The sequence below is a fragment of the Gymnogyps californianus genome, chromosome 3, assembly GCF_018139145.2.
Source record: "Gymnogyps californianus isolate 813 chromosome 3, ASM1813914v2, whole genome shotgun sequence".
Taxonomy (NCBI): domain Eukaryota; kingdom Metazoa; phylum Chordata; class Aves; order Accipitriformes; family Cathartidae; genus Gymnogyps; species Gymnogyps californianus.
The window spans coordinates 127,002,002-127,022,314 of NC_059473.1; the positions used below are offsets into that span (position 1 = coordinate 127,002,002).

The 20,313-nt window shown below is 46.2% G+C and overlaps 1 protein-coding gene across 2 annotated transcripts; it reads right to left on the reverse strand.

The window, feature by feature from the left end:
- Positions 1-216: 216 nt before the first annotated feature.
- Positions 217-18,527, reverse strand: ESCO2 (establishment of sister chromatid cohesion N-acetyltransferase 2). 2 transcript variants are annotated; one of them, XM_050895132.1, is made up of 11 exons: positions 18,472-18,527; positions 17,327-17,395; positions 14,760-15,765; positions 12,215-12,305; positions 9,303-9,363; positions 5,372-5,501; positions 3,684-3,815; positions 3,284-3,373; positions 2,630-2,773; positions 2,047-2,228; positions 217-894 (listed from the first exon to the last, which is right to left on the reverse strand). In XM_050895132.1, exons 2-11 carry the CDS (start codon positions 17,377-17,379, stop codon positions 756-758), a joined length of 2,028 nt encoding a protein of 675 aa, XP_050751089.1. In that variant the 5' UTR covers positions 17,380-17,395; positions 18,472-18,527; the 3' UTR covers positions 217-755. The 2 variants fall into 2 exon arrangements, with proteins under 2 accessions (XP_050751089.1, XP_050751091.1); XM_050895134.1 differs by lacking the exon at positions 217-894 and adding an exon at positions 926-1,346.
- Positions 18,528-20,313: the final 1,786 nt, after the last annotated feature.

Here is a 20,313-nt window from a genome sequence, read left to right on the forward strand (position 1 = left end):
TGTGTGTGTCCCTGCCAGGTAAGGGCTGGTTGGGGAAATTCCTGCCCTTGGCTGGCTGGAGGTGAAGAGGTTGCAACACATACTTGTCCTGCTCTCCCACGCAGCCCTCTGCTTCTGTTTCAGCCACTGCTGCCTTCTCCTCTGAACTCCTCAAGTGAGGAGAGCGTTGGAAGTGTTCCCGTGGCTCTTCTGCACACAGAAACAAGCTCGAGCAGCAGCATTTCACACATTTTATTGAGCAGGCGGCCCCCGTGACAGCTTCCCCTGCAGCACAACACAGTGAAGGTTCCAGGTCTTACACGGTGGGGGAAATCCTGCCACGAGTCAGTCATTTTAAGACATCTCCTACTCCTCTGTGCATAAATTTAGCAACTTCTACCCCAGACAAGCCCTTTACAGCGCACAGACTGCAGCGAGCTCAGAATTACATACCCACGCATCAGGGAGAAAACAGCCATCTTTATATTAATTCAACCTTTTAAAGAAATTAAGTTACTTGCAATAAAATTTAGTTTCAGAAGAAACAAACCTACCTGAAATCCAAGCAAGGTTCCACAGCATACACTACAATATAACACAGCTCTGTACACAAAGTGACACACTCTTCCCCCAGCTTGCTCGCAAGGGGAGGAAGATCGAGCGCTCAGCAGGAAAACGGCTTTTAGCCAAGTAACAACGCTTAAGTGTTATTTTAAAACTGACAAAATTATCTTAGATGATTTCAGCAAACCTCAACTTGCAATAATCGAGTCGATTCAGTTGTTATAAACAAAATTGTAAACAAGGAAGTTAGGGGTTTGGCAGTATTTCGTCGCAAACAGCTTGCCGTCCGGCGTCGGGTCAGAGAAGGCGATTTCGTCAGTGCTCAGGTAGCAGCCGTACATGAACGTGCTCCTGAAAGAGAGAGCAGAGCTATGGGCGTGCTGCAACCAGCCGGCTGCTTTATCTGACTCCTAAAAACACACCGCAGGGGTGTTTTCCCTCCAGCCCTCCTCTGCAGGGAGCTGCTACTTCTTCTGTCGCTTTGCTTTCAAACCAGAGAAGATCGTTGCGAGATGCCAGTTCGCTCTCGGATTCTGGTGTAATCAGGAACCAGGAGGCATTTTTACAATTAGCAAGATGGATAATGTAAGACCAAATACAGGCAGAAAACCCACAGGCACAGTTTTACATGGAAACCCAGAGGTTTCAGTGAAATCTCTCGGAGCAGTTCCCCGAGTGAAGTCCACCACGGCAGTGCCAGGACTCTCGTGGGCACCCACAGGTCACCCAGGTCCAGCTGGCTCGCACGGCCTGCGGGTTTGGAAGGCGTCGAGGAGGTAGCACATCCACTGGCACATCAAACGCTAACCACAGGAGGAAGTGGAGACCGAACACTGATGAATTCTCAGAACACTGAGCTCCAGATACAATAATGTATGATTATAAATATATGAAAATACATACATATGTACTCATACGCTTTATATGTCTGTATTATATACATATAGCAAGCAGATATGACACAAAGATACGTGCTACTACAGGTTCACAGACTACCAAGCTCAGCCTCAAGGCAGTCCATATTAATAGATCTGGGGAAGTTTTTAAGTCTTCCTCCCCGTTTGGTCCAAGCTTGAGAAGCTCGGAATTTCCTGCCTGCAAAAAACCTCAAGTGTTTCGGCTCATCAATTTCTCCAGTTAAAAAAAAAAAAAAAAAAAAAACACCAAACACATTTCCCAACAAACAGAGTCTCTCTCGGAAAATCCAGTCCGTGTAGCTCTGTGTCCTGGTTATACCCAGCAATTAACAGCTTGGCGCACACTTGTGTCAGATTTTAAATAAAAATATTACTTAAATATTAGATATACATAGAAGATCTGTCCACTTGATATCCTTCCACTATGAAGTGGGGATTCCAGACTTGCTTAATGATACAAATTTAGCCGTTTCCATAAGTTCCATCTAAACATTTTTTGCTGCAATCATCGTTTTTCCCCCCGCCCCAAAAAGGATAAACCCCAGCTGGGATCCCAGCTCCCTGCTGCCCTCCCGTCGCTCCCTACCTGACCACGTCCACCATGCGACGGGCGATGCCCTTCCTGCGCCTCAGGCCGAACACCCAGATCCTGCTGACACCGCAGACTGCTGGCTCCGGCTTCGTGGAGCAGCGCCAAGCCCGGTGATGCTGCAGGATGTCCTGGCCGGGGGACGGCACGGCTCCCGGCTCCGACAGCACCCGGAAAGCCTGCAGGGATGAGCAGAGGCATCAAACTGCTCCTTCCCGACGGGATGCAGAGCCACGGATCTTCCTGTGCTCCCAGCCTTTTGCCTTCCGCTGTCTCTTACAGGGCAGACCAACACATAAACCAGCACCCAAACCAGGGTCAGACAGAAGCTCGCTGCAGTGCAAACTCAGCTAACTCCCGCCAGCAACATCTCACCCTGACAAAAGCACAAGCTTTTCTTTAATTTCTTTTTGTTGTTGTTGTTTTTTAGGGTGGTTTTGTTGTTTTGGTTTTTTTAATTTCCTTAGTTTTATTCCCCCCCCCATGCTAAGCCAGGATTTCCGATACACAGGCTTAAGCAACCAGCCCCAGTTATTAGCCTCCAATTTCACCCCCTCCCCATACAATTAATAACACGTACCTGCTTGATCGATTCAGCCACTAAGCACCCAACAATCATCTTCTCATTAGACACAAACAAGTATATTTTAGTCTTGGCTGGGCAGCTCAAAGAAACTTGCTTAAATCCCAACTCGTTATCTACAATTTCTCGCACATCTTCTGCCTAAGAAAACAAAACCGGAGAGAGGTGTGTTGGGAACCAACACGCGCATTCTTTGACTCTGGCGTGAAACCTGTCAGAAAGGGGACTCGTTCCCCCAAATAAGCCTGTGCTTACACAAGATCAGGCTCTAACTGTGTAGAGAACACTAAAGAGCAGGCTCTCACTCGTGTCTTCACCCCTCTACGCCTCTCGCAGAGCACACCTGCCTCTCACCCCAGTCCCTGGGATGGAAAGGATGGTTGATGATGAAGAATCATTGGTTGAATCATCAACCATCATCACCTTATGTTGGTGATGTAAGAACGAGAGCTTCAGCGCAGGGAGCAGGGTTAGGATGTGTCAGGGTGGGTGTCCACAGCAACCCGGCTTGCTGCCACAACCCCACTCAGCTCTCCTGTTCGCCCCGTGCACTGGCAAGCGATCTATGATCGCACACTGAGGTAGTTCCGGGAGCTGAGCCAGCAGAAAGCTAAATCTACAACATAAACCCCAAAATAAACAAACATGTACCTTCTTGACGGCATATTTTGGGTCATTTGGAAGAATCAATACAATTTTCCCATCCCAGAACTCTGCCACAACCCGTTCTTTCTTCCAACCCTGCCACAGAGGGGAAAAAAAACCCAAACAAACAAGTTAGTGGTCTAGCAAGAGAGAGGAAGTGATTCAGTGCAGACTCTGGCAGATGAAGCTGTAATCTGAACCACTTCAGCTTTCAGGGATGAAGTCGAGTCACATTCATCAAACTGAGGAAGGCAGACAGTTGCTGGAACTGCTTAACTTACACTTTAACCTCCCCTCTGGATGACAAAACGTCTGCCTGCAGCTGTCTCGACTTTGTACCTGGATATCACGCACCACTTCTCCCCCATGTTCTTCAGCTGAGCTGCGAGCCCAGGCATCACCTTACCACATATCTGAGTCCCTCGAGGAATCGCTCGTGGTGCTGGATGTGCTGGGCTTCATCCTCCGGGCTAGCGGCCGTGTAGATCATGCCGCACGACTTGCAAACTATGGCACCAAAATGCTTCTGACCGGCATCCTAGTGAGGAACAGAGCCAGCTAAGCACTCTGAAGCTGTTAAAAACCCCCGCTCAGTTTACGGAATGAGGTTGAGAATTGGTTCTAGTAACAATCATCAAAGATTTAAGTATTTGTTTTCATTTGAATTTGTGAAGAGGAGGACATGCTTTGGCTTATTTGCAGAATATTCAGAACTCTATAGCATTAAATTATCCAGGGAATACAATCAATGCATTATTTGGAACAGGTCTTGAAATAGTTCAGCAACATCCCGCTGAGGAAACAATGTAAAAGAGCACCACAAAAAAAGCAAAGGAAAACTCTGTACAGTCTTTTCATCAGTTACCTAAAAATAACCTCGTTTTTATCTCTGTCAGTACACAGGGAGGGGAAGAGAAGGAACTGAATGCCAGTTGTGCAAGCAAACAGCAGATTGCTCCCTACACAGCGAGGTGAAGCGAAGCCTAGTTCGTTAAAGACTCACTTCCCTGCACTGGCTGCTACCGCAGCAGCTGCTTTCCCTTCCCCACGTCCCAGGACAGGCTTCCCACCCTCCGTGTCACAGCACCCACAGTCTGTCCCTCGTGGGCCCAGCAGTTAGACACTCAGCCGAGCTGTGCCAGGCGGGGTTGGCGCTCGTGGCTGGCCAGCCAGCCGTGTTCAGGGCAGCGATGACTGGTGAGTACCCACTGCTGCTTTCCTCTCAGCGCAGGCACTCATGTGGGTTTCTCCCTTCCACGGGGACCAGTTTTCAAAACAGTCAAGAATTTGTATCTGTGAGGTCTCAAATTTGACAGAAATCATCCAAACAACTCAAAAGGTGCTAAAAAGGGCAAATCAGCAGACAAGAATGATCACGTAAGCCCTGTTCCCTCAGGAAACAGGCTTGAAAACGTCGGCATGTCACCAAGTGAGAACAAAATTACTCATCGCCGAGGGCGTATTTTCTGGAAACTCATACACATGATGGCTACACAACACGCAAGCCTCAGTAACATTGACCTCCTCCTGCTCCAAAATCGGTATTCCACACTGAAGGGCAACAGCAGGGAGGCAGACGTGGAGCTACCGAAGAGTCACCTGCTCATTAACAGAGCGAGCTCCGTTCGGGCTCAGCTCTCGGTCACGCATTCCTGCTCCCGTGCTGCCCTGGCTGACGATTGCCGCTGTGGTTGCAGTGCTGTGCTGACTCTGCTCGCACAGCGGGCCAGGAAGCCGTGGGAAAGGAAAATTATCCAGCCAAATTCACTCCTATAGCATCCATACAGCCTTGGCCGAGTTTCTTTTTGGGCTTTTTTTTTTTTTTTAAATATTATGTTCCATAAATCTCTTTTGAATTCCCAAACGTAATAAAGCGTTAGTCCCAGGGAAACGATAACAATGTATTTCCCAGCTACTACCCTGTCCTGAAGTCCTAAATATGTTAATCACTGCCCTGTTATGGTCATCACAGCGTGGATGGCTTGAGGTTTACACGTGAGGAAATATACTTATCGGTTAGCCTCAAGACATATTTCTTGTTTCCTCACCACCAAGGCACCCCGAGGACCCAGCACACCCCGAGGGGAACCTTACAATGATCATCTGATCGCTGGAGCGCTTGCAGAGTTCTTTCGCCTTCTTGCTTTTCTGCGAGGTGTGAGATGTTTTTGCAGGCGGGCTGGACCCAAACAGAGAAGTCAGTTCATCCAGCGTAGCCTGCGTCCTGAAAAATCATTTGTGAGAGATGAAAATTAGTCACTGCAGACAAAGGTTAACATTACACGTCGGGTACCAGGGCAGGGTAGTGACTCGTATGACAGAACACCCCAAACTAAGCCAGGTACAGCAAAGCTTCTTGACAGCTGTGGTGCCAGCTCCTCTGGGGGAGGGAGGGAAGGAGAGGGGCTCTACGAAGAGCCACAATTGCATCAGAAGTTAAACAACTCTTGATTAAGCACCTCTCTCGCTTCCACAGCCATCCCATATCCAGGATATTGGAAATTCAGCAGCTCCTTGAACAGTCAAAGGGATACACAACAAACTGAGAAGCAGAGGGCCAGGTCCATGAAGTATGGAAACTGCAGGTGAAGAAATAGGCGCCCAAGTCCAGCAGCTCCCTCCTCAAACCGCGGCTTACATGCATCTAGATATCCAAAACGCTCCTGCATGGGCTCAGAGTTTTTGGCAGCAAGTTGCTGAGCTCCAGCAATCTTGCACCCGAGTCTAACTGGCATCCAGAAAACCCAAAGTCTCACCTAAACAGTCCCACAGACGTGCTCCTAACTTGTTTAATTTGTGCATAAGATTACAGCTATGATCACACACCTAAAACATGTCTACCCTTCGACGGGTTGAGGAGAACTGCGGGTTTGTGAAGTCCCGAGCAGATCGAAGGGCTCAGGGAGATGAACGCAGGGAGATCTGGCTACGAATACCTGGGAACGTCAGCGCAGCTGGCAGAGGGAGCATGTGCCTCGCTGCGTGACCACACTGCAACCCACAGTACCACAGCTTGGTCTGAGCAGCTCAGGGATCCGTGCCAGACTCCTGGACAGTGTGATACGAGGCAAGGATAAAGGTCCTACCCTGCCAGCCCCAGCAGGGGAAGTAGCATCATCCAAAATCATCTTACACAGCTTCAAGCGTTCCCCTTTTGCAAGGAAATCTGACTCTGAAGCGCCCACCACATCAGCACCACTCTCCCCTCAAGGGGAAAAAAAAAAAAGGAAGAAAGTGAAAAATTGAACTCCGAGAACCTACAAAGCATTTCATCTAGGTTTTGATCAAGAACTTGTGACAAGGTTTTGGCCGAGACCCACCATAGCTTGTTCTCAAGCCCACACTCCGCCTACCCCCGGGGTCCCAAGACTGCTTCCCCACTCCATCGCTGCTTCACCACCCCGAGTCCCAGCCCCTCGCACCAACACCACCTTTAGACCAGGGGATCGGCAGCATTTCAGGAAAAACCCTGGGTGCTGGGGCTAAGCTCTCCACTGCCATCTACCAGGGGCAGCTTCCCAAAGAGGGGAGCAGACTGAAGCAAGGCCAAGAGGAATTTTTCAAAGGAGGCCTTATACGAATTTTTAAAGTTTACACCGTGGGCTTCAGCTACAGGGAAGCACATTGTTAGGGGTGTTAATAATTCTACTGTTTTTCTAACCTACCTTTAGGTATGTAAGGTGGCATTTCTTAAGCAATCTTCAAGTGGGAAATTATAACTATTGCGCAGTGAACCTTAACATGGAACTAATTTAGAGATAAACCAAACAATTTTATAGATTTGGATACTAAGGAGAATTTCCAAAGCAGAGACTTCATGTAGGAAAAGCTTGTGCTCATCAGTTTCCCAGGAGACAACTGCAAATCCAAGACTGATTTTCAGTTAATCACAAACACCAGGATTTCCACATATTCCAGGGTTCCACTTGCACCACGGAAGGTATTTGAAAAGCCACATGAGGAAGCAAAGCAAATATTGCGATCCAGTCTCTCTTTCAACACTCCTGTGGCAGAGGACTACAGTAGCGCGACAAGTTTTGGAAAGTTTATTTTGGCTCTTTTAGGAGCAACTTTGAGTGGTTTTGTTTTATGGTCGCAATAAACTCGGCTCAGAATGCTTTTGTCGTCAACCAAATGTATAAAGAAGTTGATTCAATATGGGAGAGGAATTAGTAGCTCTGGTTCTTGCGTGGGAAAACAAGTCTTTTTCCACTAGAGGTCTATGAGTACAACAGCAAATTAATTGAAGAAATAAGCTAATCAGAAGCACAGGCACCAGGTAGTACAATTACACCTTATGAGTAAAGAGTCCCAGTGCCTGCAAGTAATTTAGCAATATTGTGCTTTTTCCAGAATCAAAAAGCAAACTTCACATGCTTATGCTTCATTTCCATCACACTAAATATCAAACATCGCCCAGCAGACTTAGGAAATACCCACTCAGGTGAGCATGGGAAAGTGGAAGAGAAGCAGATGCTCCCGTTAATCCTTCTCACCCATTTTTATTACAACTTCTGTCTCGTCTTCAGCACCTAGATCAAAACTTCTGAGCGTGCTGCTACCTAGTGCTGCTGTACCACAATTTCTCAGGTAAAAAAAAAAAAGGCGCAACACACCTGATCAGTGCAGTTACTGATCTTTGCACTTCAAGTGATTTCTGTACAGCACACAGACACTTTCCCGAGTGCTAACAGTGAAGATGTTGGTCAGTGTTAGCCACGGCAGTGTAATAGTTACAAAAGCCTATCACAGGAAGAGTTACTATGGAAAAGCAACGAACCTCATGGCAGAGAGAGGTCAGTTTGACACTAAATTTAAAGAACATGGGTATTCTACAATAACAAGCCTTCTGAAACCTTTAGCTCCGTACAACTTTAATAACCCAGTGCCTTCCTCAAGAGTGAGTCATTTCAACAGTTTAAAAGTTAATACTGTAGGCTTAACGGATAAAGGAGGTTGAGCGTGACAGAGAGAGAAGCTGCCAGTTCCTGCAAGAGCCACAGACTGGCCTGAGCAGAGTTACTGACCTGCCCCGTCAGCCTTTCCAGCATTACTCAACGAGGGACCCACAGTTCAACTGGCCCAGTTAAACACAGAGTTGAATTGTCACACACTGTAGCTGATGTACACAACCTTAGCTCAAAAGGTTGAAGCAATTCTGTGTTGCAAGCAAACATGGCAATGCCCATGCCAGAGGCATCGCTGCCATACCGATTGTTGTAGGTGGACTAAACTCATGAACACGCATGTTTGCTGTCTACAGTGCAGACTTAAACGTATATACAGAAACCCATACCATTTATTAGATGCTAGTGAGGGACAGCAATGCCTCCCTGCTTATTGCATGGCCAGCAGGCAGTGTTATACTGCGCCACTGCACTTGCCAAACTATCTGAGTAAAGACAATTTGTTTTGGCAATTCTGGTACCTACTCAAATTCGTAGCTAGCGCTGTCAAGGGTCTCTGGCTGATGGGAGGTGCAGGTCCCTAATGAACGGCCAGTACACAAAGACTGAAAGCTACTGCTCGTTATGGACACTCCAGATAGGGAGATACAGAACACACAGAAGTAGTATAAATAAATAAAAACCCCTCTACAGGGCCCAAACACCACCAAGGCTGTGCCATTCTTGGTGATGAATATATCCTGAAACAGTCTCCCTGGTTCTAATGATTTTATCATTAGCAACAGCTAAGAGAAAACTTATTTCCTTTTCAGTTAAAAAAATAATCAGCTCAATAACATGTACAAATTCACAAGTAAAATGTACTACAGACAGCAAGCAAATGTGTATTTCCTTATTCACAGGCTAGTATCCCCCTAAACCAACACAACTTTCATCTTCCCTTTAAAAGAAAAAGAAAAGCCAACCCAATAAAAACCCCAGACTCCCAAACCTTACAAGGATTGGAGAAAGCAAAGCTATTGTTTTTAGAATTAGGATAATTTTTTTTTTAAAATAATGATTCTGCAGATACGACCCTTCTGATCATTCTTGGAGAGACTTAGCAAAGATTAGCCTACCTTTTCTTGCTGGTTGGGGGTGCACTGAATATGGGGTAGACAACAGCATTTGAAGGAGAGGCTGGAAAAGACGAGTGAAGTTATTGTGGTTTAGAATCCTTTTTAGTTGCAGAACATGTTGATACATGGAAAGAGAAATTCAAACACCAATGAGACTTCAAAACGATACATGACAGTGAAACTGAACTCTATAGACAAGAGTTTTTAAAGAGTACTGGGAAGCTGTTGATGCTGCAGGGTATAAAGGTTAGGTCCATGAGTGGTATCCAGCCATAATTGCCTTCAATCCACTTCAGTGACATTGATCACACTAGCGCTTTCCCCTCTCACAGTGGAATTATGAAGCAGAAATTCCTGCTGCAGTAGTTTAGTGTTTCCTTGGTTATTAATTAAGAGTGTTAATCAAGCACAGGTTTCTCCATTTTCCATTATTTTGGCTGAGGAAGCCTGAACCTGTAGCTTCTTCATCCTAGAGAAGCTGGGAAATGACGGGCTCAGCACTAGGTTACAGCACACAAGCTGCAAGTTTTAGGATAATTTAGCAAAGACTTTAGTAAGTAAAACCAAGCAAATTATTAGTTAGGAATACATTTTCCCTCAATTGTAAAAAGTTTAGGTACTAGGCTGCTTTATGCTCTCATATTTTGACTGCATTCACAAATAGACAGAGACTTCTTAGGAATTACAGAAACATAGTAAAGTACACAAGCAGAAGAGTGGCCCTAACAGCCTCCAAAAAACATACCATGAACGTGAAACAGTTGTTTCTAGGAAAGAGGACACAGTATAAAAAGTCTCTTATTAATATCAGTAGTGGAAAAGATCGTGAGGAGTCATGAAGATGACACTAATACATAACAAAAAGCCTACGGCTTCCTAGAAATGCAGGATCTTTGAGGGCCAAGGCACTTCTTGTGAAAGGCCCCAGCAGGCAAATAATGTCAGGCAATCTTTGGGAATGTGATGGCAACAGCTTTATAAACAGGTGGAAAACACAGTAACAGGAGCCTTTTATACAGAGCTGGAGATAGCAGAAAGAAAAGTAGCTGGCAGCACAGGGCATGCCACTCCTCAGAATAAGAGGAGGAGGCATTAGCCAAGGAAGGGTGACCTTCAAGAAAACAGACTTCATTACGTTCCAAAAGCAGATAAATAAGTTCCCATGCGAAGCAAGACTAAAGGGGTGGGGTGGGGGGCTCAGGAGTGCTTGCAATTTCTTTAAGAGACAGATTAAGACCAGATGTGCCAGAAAGAAGTGGAGTAAGAGACAAACACGGCTAAATCATGACTTTTTCTCTCACTGGAAACTCAAGGAATCACAAAGGGAATAGAAACCAGGGGAAAGCAGGGCAGCAACATGAAAGACTGAAAGCAGAAATGCCAAATGAGCTCTACCTGGGAAGGCCACAGTACCAGGAAAGCATCCTGTAACAGCAAGAGGAAAACCCAGAAGTTTCTGCTACCAAAAGAGGAGGAACTACGAAAACCAGGTGACAAACGATGACAACACACTTAGGGCCTTTTTATTTCAGTCCTCAATAAAAGTGATGAGATCGTTAGTGCAATTAAGACACAAAGGAGATCTGAACTTCCACAGCTGGGGAAAGATGTTGAGAGAACACTCAGATAAATTGGACCTTTTCAGACTAGCAAGGATTGAATTAACCCAGGGCTGCTGAGGCTAGAATAGCGAATGCTGCCTATTTTTAAAAGGGAAAAATGGAGAAACCAGGAAATTAGGATAAAATAACATTACTTCAACTCCTGCAAACATACTGGCACATGTTAGTGTGTACTTGGAAGACGAGACAGCAGGTAGAGGCCAACGCATTAGTTTGCCTTAATAAAATAATATTTACGCAACATATTTTCTTTTTATTATCACTTGTTATTCCCAAGAGGAAAAATAATAAGTGTCTTAAAATATATTAACTTCTGAAAATTTCCTTGCGTTAGTAGGAAAATATGGTCTCTGTAAACCAACCATAAGAAAAGGGGCAAAGTTGGGGGGAAAAATAATCATATTCAAATAATTATTGTTAATAATTCACTGCCAAAACAAAAAGTATAGAGTGGAATTTCCTCAGTGACCATCAGGAGTAAACAATAATACATGCTTATAACTTTGTAGATAAATAGCTAGCACATAGGGGCATTTAAGAGTTTAATTTAAAAAGCATTCTTGCATTGAAAACTGGCAGAAACAAACAGACTGAAGTAAGGATAAGGGGAACCGCTATACTTAACAACAAGCCGGGGCAAAATAAGGGATAGGGATCAACCCTCTGGGCAGCAGCTGCGTGTAAAACACTTGCGTTACCGTCTACCTCAAACCAAAGGCATCTCACAAAGTTTCCTGTGGAAAAGTATGCGTTCACCGCATGTGAAATATATGAATTACTCCCTTCCTGCTAATTAGTGCTGGTAAGGCTCAGATGGAGATCTGTTTGGGAGTGCTGTACCAGGAAAGACATGGCTCAGTCTGGAGAAAACAAATAAAGAGTCAGATGCCTAAAAATCAAGATTTAAAAAGGAAAGCTGAAAGAATCAGGGTAACAGTCCAGGGAGAAAAGAAAGGGGAAAAAACTAATAATAGGTTTCAAATACAGTAATTTCCCAAATCTTACTGGGAATGGGCTCTGTAGTAAAGCAAAGAGGAAAGGTAGGTTAGACATCAGGACAAAAAGCAGTTTACATACTGCTTAACACTAAAACAGATTCATCATGGAGACAGCAGAATCTCCATCATTACGGTCCAGCTTAAACACTAAATTATAGGACAACATGGGAATTCAGCAGAGTTGATCCTACTGGAGAAAAGCAGGTAACCTAAGAGATTTTCAGTGTCTCTTCTGCCTCATTTTCCTACAGCAACAAAAGTAATAGACCAAGATATGTATAATCCAACTTACCTCGCTTATTCACCTTACGCGGAGATTGGCTTGACGGAATAATGCAATCATCTGACTCACAGGTTGTAGAAGAACTGATTTCATCAACATCCTATAAGTTAAGACAATTTTTTTAGGGCAAAAAGAAAACTCTCCAGTTGATTAAGTCCTCAGACAGGAGCTACAGAATCACATATAGTTCACGTGACCTTCACAATGAGCATTAATTGACATTACGAAGTGTTACCAACGGCTGTATTTTCCAATAACGAAACGCAGTCTTAGCAGACTACCCGTCTCACCGTTATTAAAGTTACACCTGACTGCTGAATTTGAAAGTGTTGCTGAAAACGCTGCACCCCAGCGCTGAGGAAGAATTCATTTCCTGCAGGTTACTCGCAGCCTTAATGATTACCATCGACATTTCTCATCTACCTGCCTTTGACTACTGTAAGACCAAATTCAGCTTATGAAAGTGATCATGGATTTTGATTCTCAACACTTTAACACCTAATTATGCCCCTGCTTTTGTTTTAATGTGGGATGTGGGGTTTTTTTCCTTTTGTTTTTGAGTAAATCTTAACTGTAGAGGTTTGTATCATTTCTTCACCTTAACATTTCTGAGACTCTGCTTCATTCTCTGTCTACAACTATGCGTCTTCACAGCTTTTGGAAGCCTCTCGCAAACGTTCTATAAAAATGAAAGTTTGCCAAACTGATTTTTGCCTTGAACTCTGCTCTTTTTGTATATGACGGTGTATTATTTCCCATCTCATCAGGAACCCTAGACAGTCACCAGGCAAAGCAACCGGCTGTAGCAGAATGTGAGACTAGATCAAGGCCGAACTTGGTCTGTATTCACTTTGCAGTAACGAAGTCACTAAGTTTCCTTTTCAAACACTCCATGCTTCTGGTTAACCTCTGAGAAAGAGTTTGCCAACACAAAAAACTGCCATCACAGCAGAATCAAATGCTTTCAAGTTGGTTTTGGTTTGTTGTTTGTTTTTTTCTTACTGCACGTGCAAGATTAGATTGCACAAGCTAACATTTGTGGTTTATTAACGCTGCATTGTAGAAACACGTTGACAATCAAGTCAGGAATGTGAGCAAGATACTAAAACAGTGCAGGTGAACAAGGGAGGCAATAGACTGTCTTTTATTGAACCGACACGGGAATATAGAACACATTAGCCCTATAAAAACAGCTTCCCCTCTTGTTCACTGCTTCCTTTCAATGCCCAGTATAAAATACTACGGTAGTATTCCACTGGCTTTTCCTACTTTCCTACACTTTTAGATGCCAGAATGCAACAGCAAAGTATGACATTAAGTGTAATGAAATAGTTTGCAAACCTGTTCCGAATTTGTATTTTACTGCTGCACTCGTTCCGTTGCCACCCTTACCTTTCACACCTAAGCACCGTGTTAGAAGCGAAATCCACATCCCAAGCGAAACAATTCTCTAGCAAGTCATAAAATTAAAAGCGAGGCCTGGCAAGCATCAACTGGTTGGCAATAAGCAAGACTGATTGCAAAGTTTAACCATTCCAGCACTGCTAAACATATTTGCACAAGAATCAAATGTATGTTTAAAAAAAAACACACCCCAAAACAACACTTTTCTATCACCAGGAGTATTCACTGCTAAGGTAGCTTATACCTCTTCACTGATACACAAAAAGGTTACAGTTCTTCAAACACAGACCAGCTCAGAAAACTCGTTGGTTTGTTAAAGCATGAGAAACCGGGGCTTAGTCTCACTGCCTTGGAAAAGGGAGCTGCAGAACTAGCACAAATAGTTCCTGCTGAGAAAATAATCGCTAAAAAGATAACCCCAAACCAGACTAAAGCCTGCTAGCGCTGCCTGAATTACAGCACAGGCTGTACCACCAAGCAACATCTTGTGACCCAGGAGAAATCTCTAAATAAAGACACTCTAGAAACAATTTTGCTTTCTCTGTGTGATTACTTCACTGGCTGAGAAGCACATGGCTGGGGAAAAACAAGAAAGGCTTTAAGGAGCACAGCAGCGGAACTCGAGAAGCACCTCCTTCCTCCGGCTTTCAGCAGGCAACGTTTTGCAGACAGTTATCTAGGGAGAACACCCAGGCTGCCGGCTCATGACCTCCCACAAAACTCAGGAAGGTCAGACTTGGCATTTGTTACATTTATTAAAACAGAAGAAGGAAAAAAAAAAAAAAGGACACTTAAAAACTTCTTTTTCAGCTTTGCCCTTTATCACAAAAAAAATAAGATATATCTTGTCTTTTGGAAAAACTTCATGCAGAAAGCTTTCCTTTCAGCCGTCATAAATTAACTATTTCACTGCAACTGAGAGCTAGTGACAGGGATGCCGACAGGAACTTCCTGAAAGTTTACCACAGTTTTATGCCTTCATAAGGCAGGAATAAATCAGTAAAAGACTTCCTAGGCAAAATCCACTAATACATCTAAATAAACACCCTATGTCCAAATAACTGGAGCATGTGTTACTTCCAGCTTGCTCAGCAAACTCTGTGTGTGTCAGCCGAATGCCTCTGCGGGTCCCGACAACACCTTTACTTACCACGTTCTCTGCATCGCCGTCTCCTGCGGCTGCAGACCGGGAAGTACAAAACGGACCAGAGGTGCTTCCGCTTTTCTGCGGAGATGTTTTTCCTTCACGTGCCGAATCTCTCTCTCCATTTACACAGCTTGTAAAGTCCTCCCCGTTTTTGTTTGCCTCCTCCTGAGGCACAGAAATACTTCTCAGTACACCACCCGCCTTAAGAATTTTTTTTCTATCAGCCGAATTAGACTTTGTAGTTGTCGGTGGTCCGGGCTGATCATTTTCTTGCAGAGGTTTGGGGAGACCCTGGAGAGACTTAGTGTCTACAACTGGTTTTTTAGAGTGCGATTTCTTCCTGGCAGAAAAGAACGCTGCTCCCAACTGGAGTTTCAGGGCTGGTTTAACTGTCATGCTTAGGACTCTGAAAGGTGAATCCATCTTCTTTTTAATTAGGCAATTCACATTCTCTTTCTCCACGCTGGGTTTTCTGGCTGGTATCTCTCCCTTTGCCTTCTTAAGCGTTTTGGGGACAGTTTTGCCATGCTTGGAGCTGGTTGCGTGCTTGGTTGGCTTTGAGCTTGTATTCCTGCTCAAGTTCACGTTCGTCTTCTCAGTCCTGCTGGCAGCTGGGAGATTTTCATCCCTGTTCCTCTCACCCAAGAAGCGGTTCTCATTCAGTTGTTTCCTCTCAAGAGGAGTAAGGTATCGCTTTTCCTTGCTATAAAAAGACACCGCAGGCACAAGGGGCTTGTACGAGGAAGCGGGCTTTGGGGATAATTTCCTCGAGGACTCGCTCTGCGTGGCTGTGGCAACACTGGCCGCCTGAAGGGGTGAAATATCCAGCCTCCTCGACAGCGCCGGCTTCACCGGGACAGCCTCATTTTCTTTCATCTCATCGCTGGAGCTAGATGACCATTTTATTTGAGAAGCAAACCGATTATTTCTCGATTTCTTGAGCGGAGACAGACCTTCAGCAAAGCCTGTCATCATTTTTTTCACAGGAGTCTCAAAGGCTAAGGATGAACTGTAAGAATAATTGCAGAACAAAACATCACATATACTATTGAAAGCTTTTCAATTATTATTTTACTTAAGTAACACTTAATTTTCACTCAGCCTGGTTGCCTGTACTGGTATATGCCCTGGAACACATACAAATATCAAATCTCAAAATATAATATACAAATATCAAAAGGCCTAAGACTGTCTCGCCATTCTCCACATATTTTTTGTTCAATAGCAAATCTATTTTCCTGCCTGAACTTGTGAAAGCACCTGGGAACAACAGTCATTCTACTTTCTGGAACGCTGCCGACAGGATCAGCGCTATTCATGATTAAGGAGAAAAAGAAAAAAAATAAAAATGTTTGATTTGTTTCAGACCAACTCTGTCAACTCAGATTTGTGCCTCTGAAAAAGCTTGTGCCTCCCCCACCCCCGTACGTAAGACTGATAAAGCTGGGGGGATCTCACAATATTTTACACCAGTTTCTGAAAGGCATGCACTGAAATCTCACTCTGACAGCCATTTCAGAATCTCAAACCTCATCAGTAAATCACTAATAGCTTCTGAACCTACTGCCTAAAAGGAGATAGACATTTATATGAAGGACGCGTTCAGCCGTTGCTGCTTGTAACATATTTGGTGCACAACATAGCGCGGCGTTTCCTCAGCCAGTATTAACCCACCTATCTCAGGAATTTGTCCTTCCAATTCAGAAATCAAACTTCACTCTTGGTCTCCCCCCCCCCCCCCCCGAAATATTTTTGTGGGGGAAGTACAGGACAAGCATGAGAAAAATCTGTTCAGCTGGTAGAGTTACGAAAGAAGGAGAAACAAGCTATTCTTTTGGATTTAAAACTCAGCTTTTTGTTCATGGCCAGCAGCTTCCCCTCCACTAGATGGGGGGGGGGGATCTATAATTTTTTTAGGTATACATAACAAAGGAACTATTTTTCTATTAACACTAGAAGACTATTCAGATCATTTGTGCAGACCTCAGTATTTCTGTACTGTATATCAAAGTCTTTCCAAGACTGAGGCTCTACCACAAAGAAATGCAAACATCAGGGGTTTTACTTCTTAAGTTTCTAAACAATCAGTTTTGAGGTTTCCACTGGTTACGTGACTGACTTAGGGCTAGGTCTGTGTGCGAAAGTCACGTACAGGGATATGCACTTGACAGAGGTGACTGCCAAAACAAGATACCTTTATTTTATTAAAGAAAAAAAAAAAATGCCCTAATGCAAACTAATACAACATACTAACGTGGGCCTGCAAAGTATCAGCTCAGTCTAATGGCTTTTTCTCATTTCTAATTCTGTGCTATGCTACAGATTGAAAAATCGTTTTTAGCTTCGGTTTCCCTACATATTAGATGAAATCTCTCAAGATGCTCAGTACAATATAAAATAAGTCACTGAATAATAAACCTGGGGTGATGCTACTGCATCTTAGAATCACCTTAACATTTTTTCCACTTCACGTTAAAAGCTTTCAAGGATTTTAAACACCTATTTTATTCTATGTGCAGTAATTAATTTATTCTCATTAGAAAAACAAAATCTATGGAAAGTTAACATACTCATCCGTATCAGTAGAACTACGGCTCCTTTTCTGTGGGGTAACAGCTGCCATGTCTTCACCGGAGCGCCTACAAGAACACATTTTTAATAGCTTGAAATAGACTCCCAGTAAAAAACAAAACTAAACAAACAAACAAAAACTTAGTAAAGAAGGAAGAGGAGGTGGGGGACCGGGAAGAAAACGCTGAATGGCAGCAGTTCAGGCATGACAGACTAGAACAACACAGGGCTGTGTTTCAGTTGAGCATAAGCCACAGAACAAGCGCAAACAGAAAAGATCTTCCAGGTCAGGTCCAATTCTGTCATCATGGACAAATGCATCCTAAAGTCCTTTTTCTAAAACGGAGTCAGATAATTCAGAAATGAGTTCTACTTTCTGTCTCTCGCATTCCTCTCACAAAGCTCATTCCAGACCTCACTGACATGGTTCCTAGAAATCTTCTTGCTCCTGCCTATATTCATGGTCAGTTTATTCCCGTGAGGATTTCACGGTGGCATTTACCTTCCAGCAGAAGAGCCAGCTCTTTACCCAGCAGACTTCCAGAGTTTCTCTCCCACCTTGCCAAATACCATAAGCCACGCTTTTTTAGCCTTCGTTAACACAGTAGCCATTTAAACCAGTTTAACACTCGACGCTGTTTGTTCCACCTCTTCCAGTTTGAGATAATTATTGTACAATATTCACTTTTCCGTTACGTGGCGTTTCACAACTGAAGCCCCAGAATAAACAAATACTCTGTATCCAAAGAGGACTAATAATAAATATTCATAAACTGCTGGAAGGCCACATAAAGAATAATATATTCAATAATCTGCCAGCAGGGGGAAGTTCCTCCTAACCTGCCCGCGTTAACGCATTGCTGGTTTTGGGGAAGCGGTGACTGATGACAGCCCAGACACGACAAGCTGTTGTCAAGCCCCAGGAACACCAAGGACACAAGTGGTGGCAGAGGATCGAGCCAGGAGCTGCATAGCTGCAGCAGGAGTTGTGCAGCCTCAGCACAGAGCAGTGCTGGCAGAGGGGAACTTCAAGAGGGGGCAGGCAATGCCTTAGAAGCACAGGGCAACAATAACAGGCCTGCAGGTACCTGGGAAATAAGATATCAGGTGCAGATGAAAGGGAGAAGATAAAACAAGGACTCACTGTTGGCAGGAGAGTCAAGGTGCACGTGTGGGGGGAGCAATCCTTATAACTTGCACTATTAACCTGAGGATCCCATAGACCGCTCCCTGCGGAGCGGCTCCCCACTGCCGGCCCCAGCCACCCACAGCCCTTCCCAAAATGTTCATAGTCAAGTTCCCAGCCAGCCCCTCACCCCAGAAGCCCCACACCTCAGTGTTGCGTTAGACCTTCATCCCAGCACCCCACAGGCATTCTGCACACTACTGGGGCACCAGCCCCTTACCCCAACACCCCACACCTCTCCCACCCCCCAGAACCTAACCAAAGCGCCCCACACCCCCCCAGAAGCCCCCTCCCCACACCTGACCCGGCACCAGGGCCTCACCCCACGCTGCCACCCCACCCCAGTCCCCCACCCCACCTGCACCGGTATGTAGAGCCTGGTGCACCTCAGCACAGCACCAAGCCCCCAGCCTGGGGCCCCACAGCCCTCACACTTCCCCCCCCCCCCCCCCCCCCCCCCCCCCCCCCAACACCACGCCAGGCCCTGGGCCCAGCGACCCCCCCCCAGCCCACACAGGCACCTCAGAACCTCACCAGGCCCTGACACCCGCACCCCTCGTTCCCCCTACACAGGCCCTGCGCCTCGACACGGCACCAAACCCTCACCCCCCCAGCCCTCCCCAGGCACCTGAGCGCTCCCGGAGCCCCCGGCCCCGCTCCCTCACCTCAGCGCCGCCTCCGCTACCAACGCTCCCGCGCCTTCGAACCCGCGCGCCTTCTCCCGCCCGCCCGCCTTTCTCTTTCCATTGGCCGAGCGCCTCGCCACTCACGCGCATTGCATCGCCATTGGCCTAGCTGCGGCGCGCCGCTTTGCACCCGCCCTGCTCGCTTTCCGGCCAATCAGGTGGCAGAGCTCGCCACACACACCCCCACCCACCCCAAAGAGACTACAACTCCCAGCGTGCCTCACGAGCGCAGCGCAGCCTCCGCGCGGGGGGGGGGGCGCGCGGGGGCTGATGGGAGTTGTAGTCCGTGCGCCGCACAGCGGGAGGCTCAAGCTGGGGGGCACTTGAGTATGTGAATGGATGGGGGGAATCGAGAGGCGTTTGCAAAGGGGAAGGGGCCGGTTGGTGGCTGCCCAGCAGTGCTTTGGCTTTTAAACGGGCCATCACCAGCGAGGATGGCTGCGAAGCGCTTCCATTGCCCTGGGCGACAGAGTCTGCTGTGAATCCAACCGCAGCGGATCCTGTCTCTCACCCGCTAAAGGGGTAAACTGATCTGAAACTCCGCCCTCGGCCTCTGCTCGTGGCCTGTGCTCCTTGATAAAAACCGCTTCCCTCAGTGAAACCCCGGCGAGGAGAGGACCACCTTCTTCCACTGGGTGGCACTCCCTTTCTCCCTCTTCGGCGAGCGATACCGCTTCCCTGCGCTTTGCCTTCGATCCGGAGCCTCGGAAAATGCCGGCGGCGACACCTCTCGGGGAGGCCGCTGCGGCCTGAGGGGGGCCTGTGAGGGGCCACAGGGCGGCGGCAGCTCCATGGAGGTTCCTCGCTGAGGCCCTCCCGTGGACCCCAGGCATACTCCGAGGGCCACTTACGCGTATCCAGAAACAATAAAATAAAATAAAATAAATAAACTGCGCCGACAGGCCCTCAGCGCCCTCACCCCCCCGCCTCAAGCTGGAGCAGCTTTGCGCATGAGCACAGGGCGAGGGGGCGCACCGCAGCGTTGCGCATGCGCAACTCGGAGTGCCAGCACTGCTGGGGCGTAAGGCGCATGTGCAAGACTCCCCGTGCCGTCGCTTCCGGGGAGTTTTGCGCACGCGCAATGCTCTTTGCGGCTTCACCGCCCGGAGAGGTG

Bases quoted from the DNA above. Each gene is read 5' to 3' on its own strand.
- ESCO2 (XM_050895132.1), bottom strand. From the start codon at position 17,379: ATGGCAGCTGTTACCCCACAGAAAAGGAGCCGTAGTTCTACTGATACG. The intron at 5,502-9,302 runs GTAGGCTAATCT...ATGATTTTTCAG, and splicing joins CCCCCAACCAGCAAGAAAAG to GACGCAGGCTACGCTGGATG. The intron at 3,816-5,371 runs GTAAGGTTCCCC...GTTCCTCACTAG, and splicing joins CCAGCGATCAGATGATCATT to GATGCCGGTCAGAAGCATTT.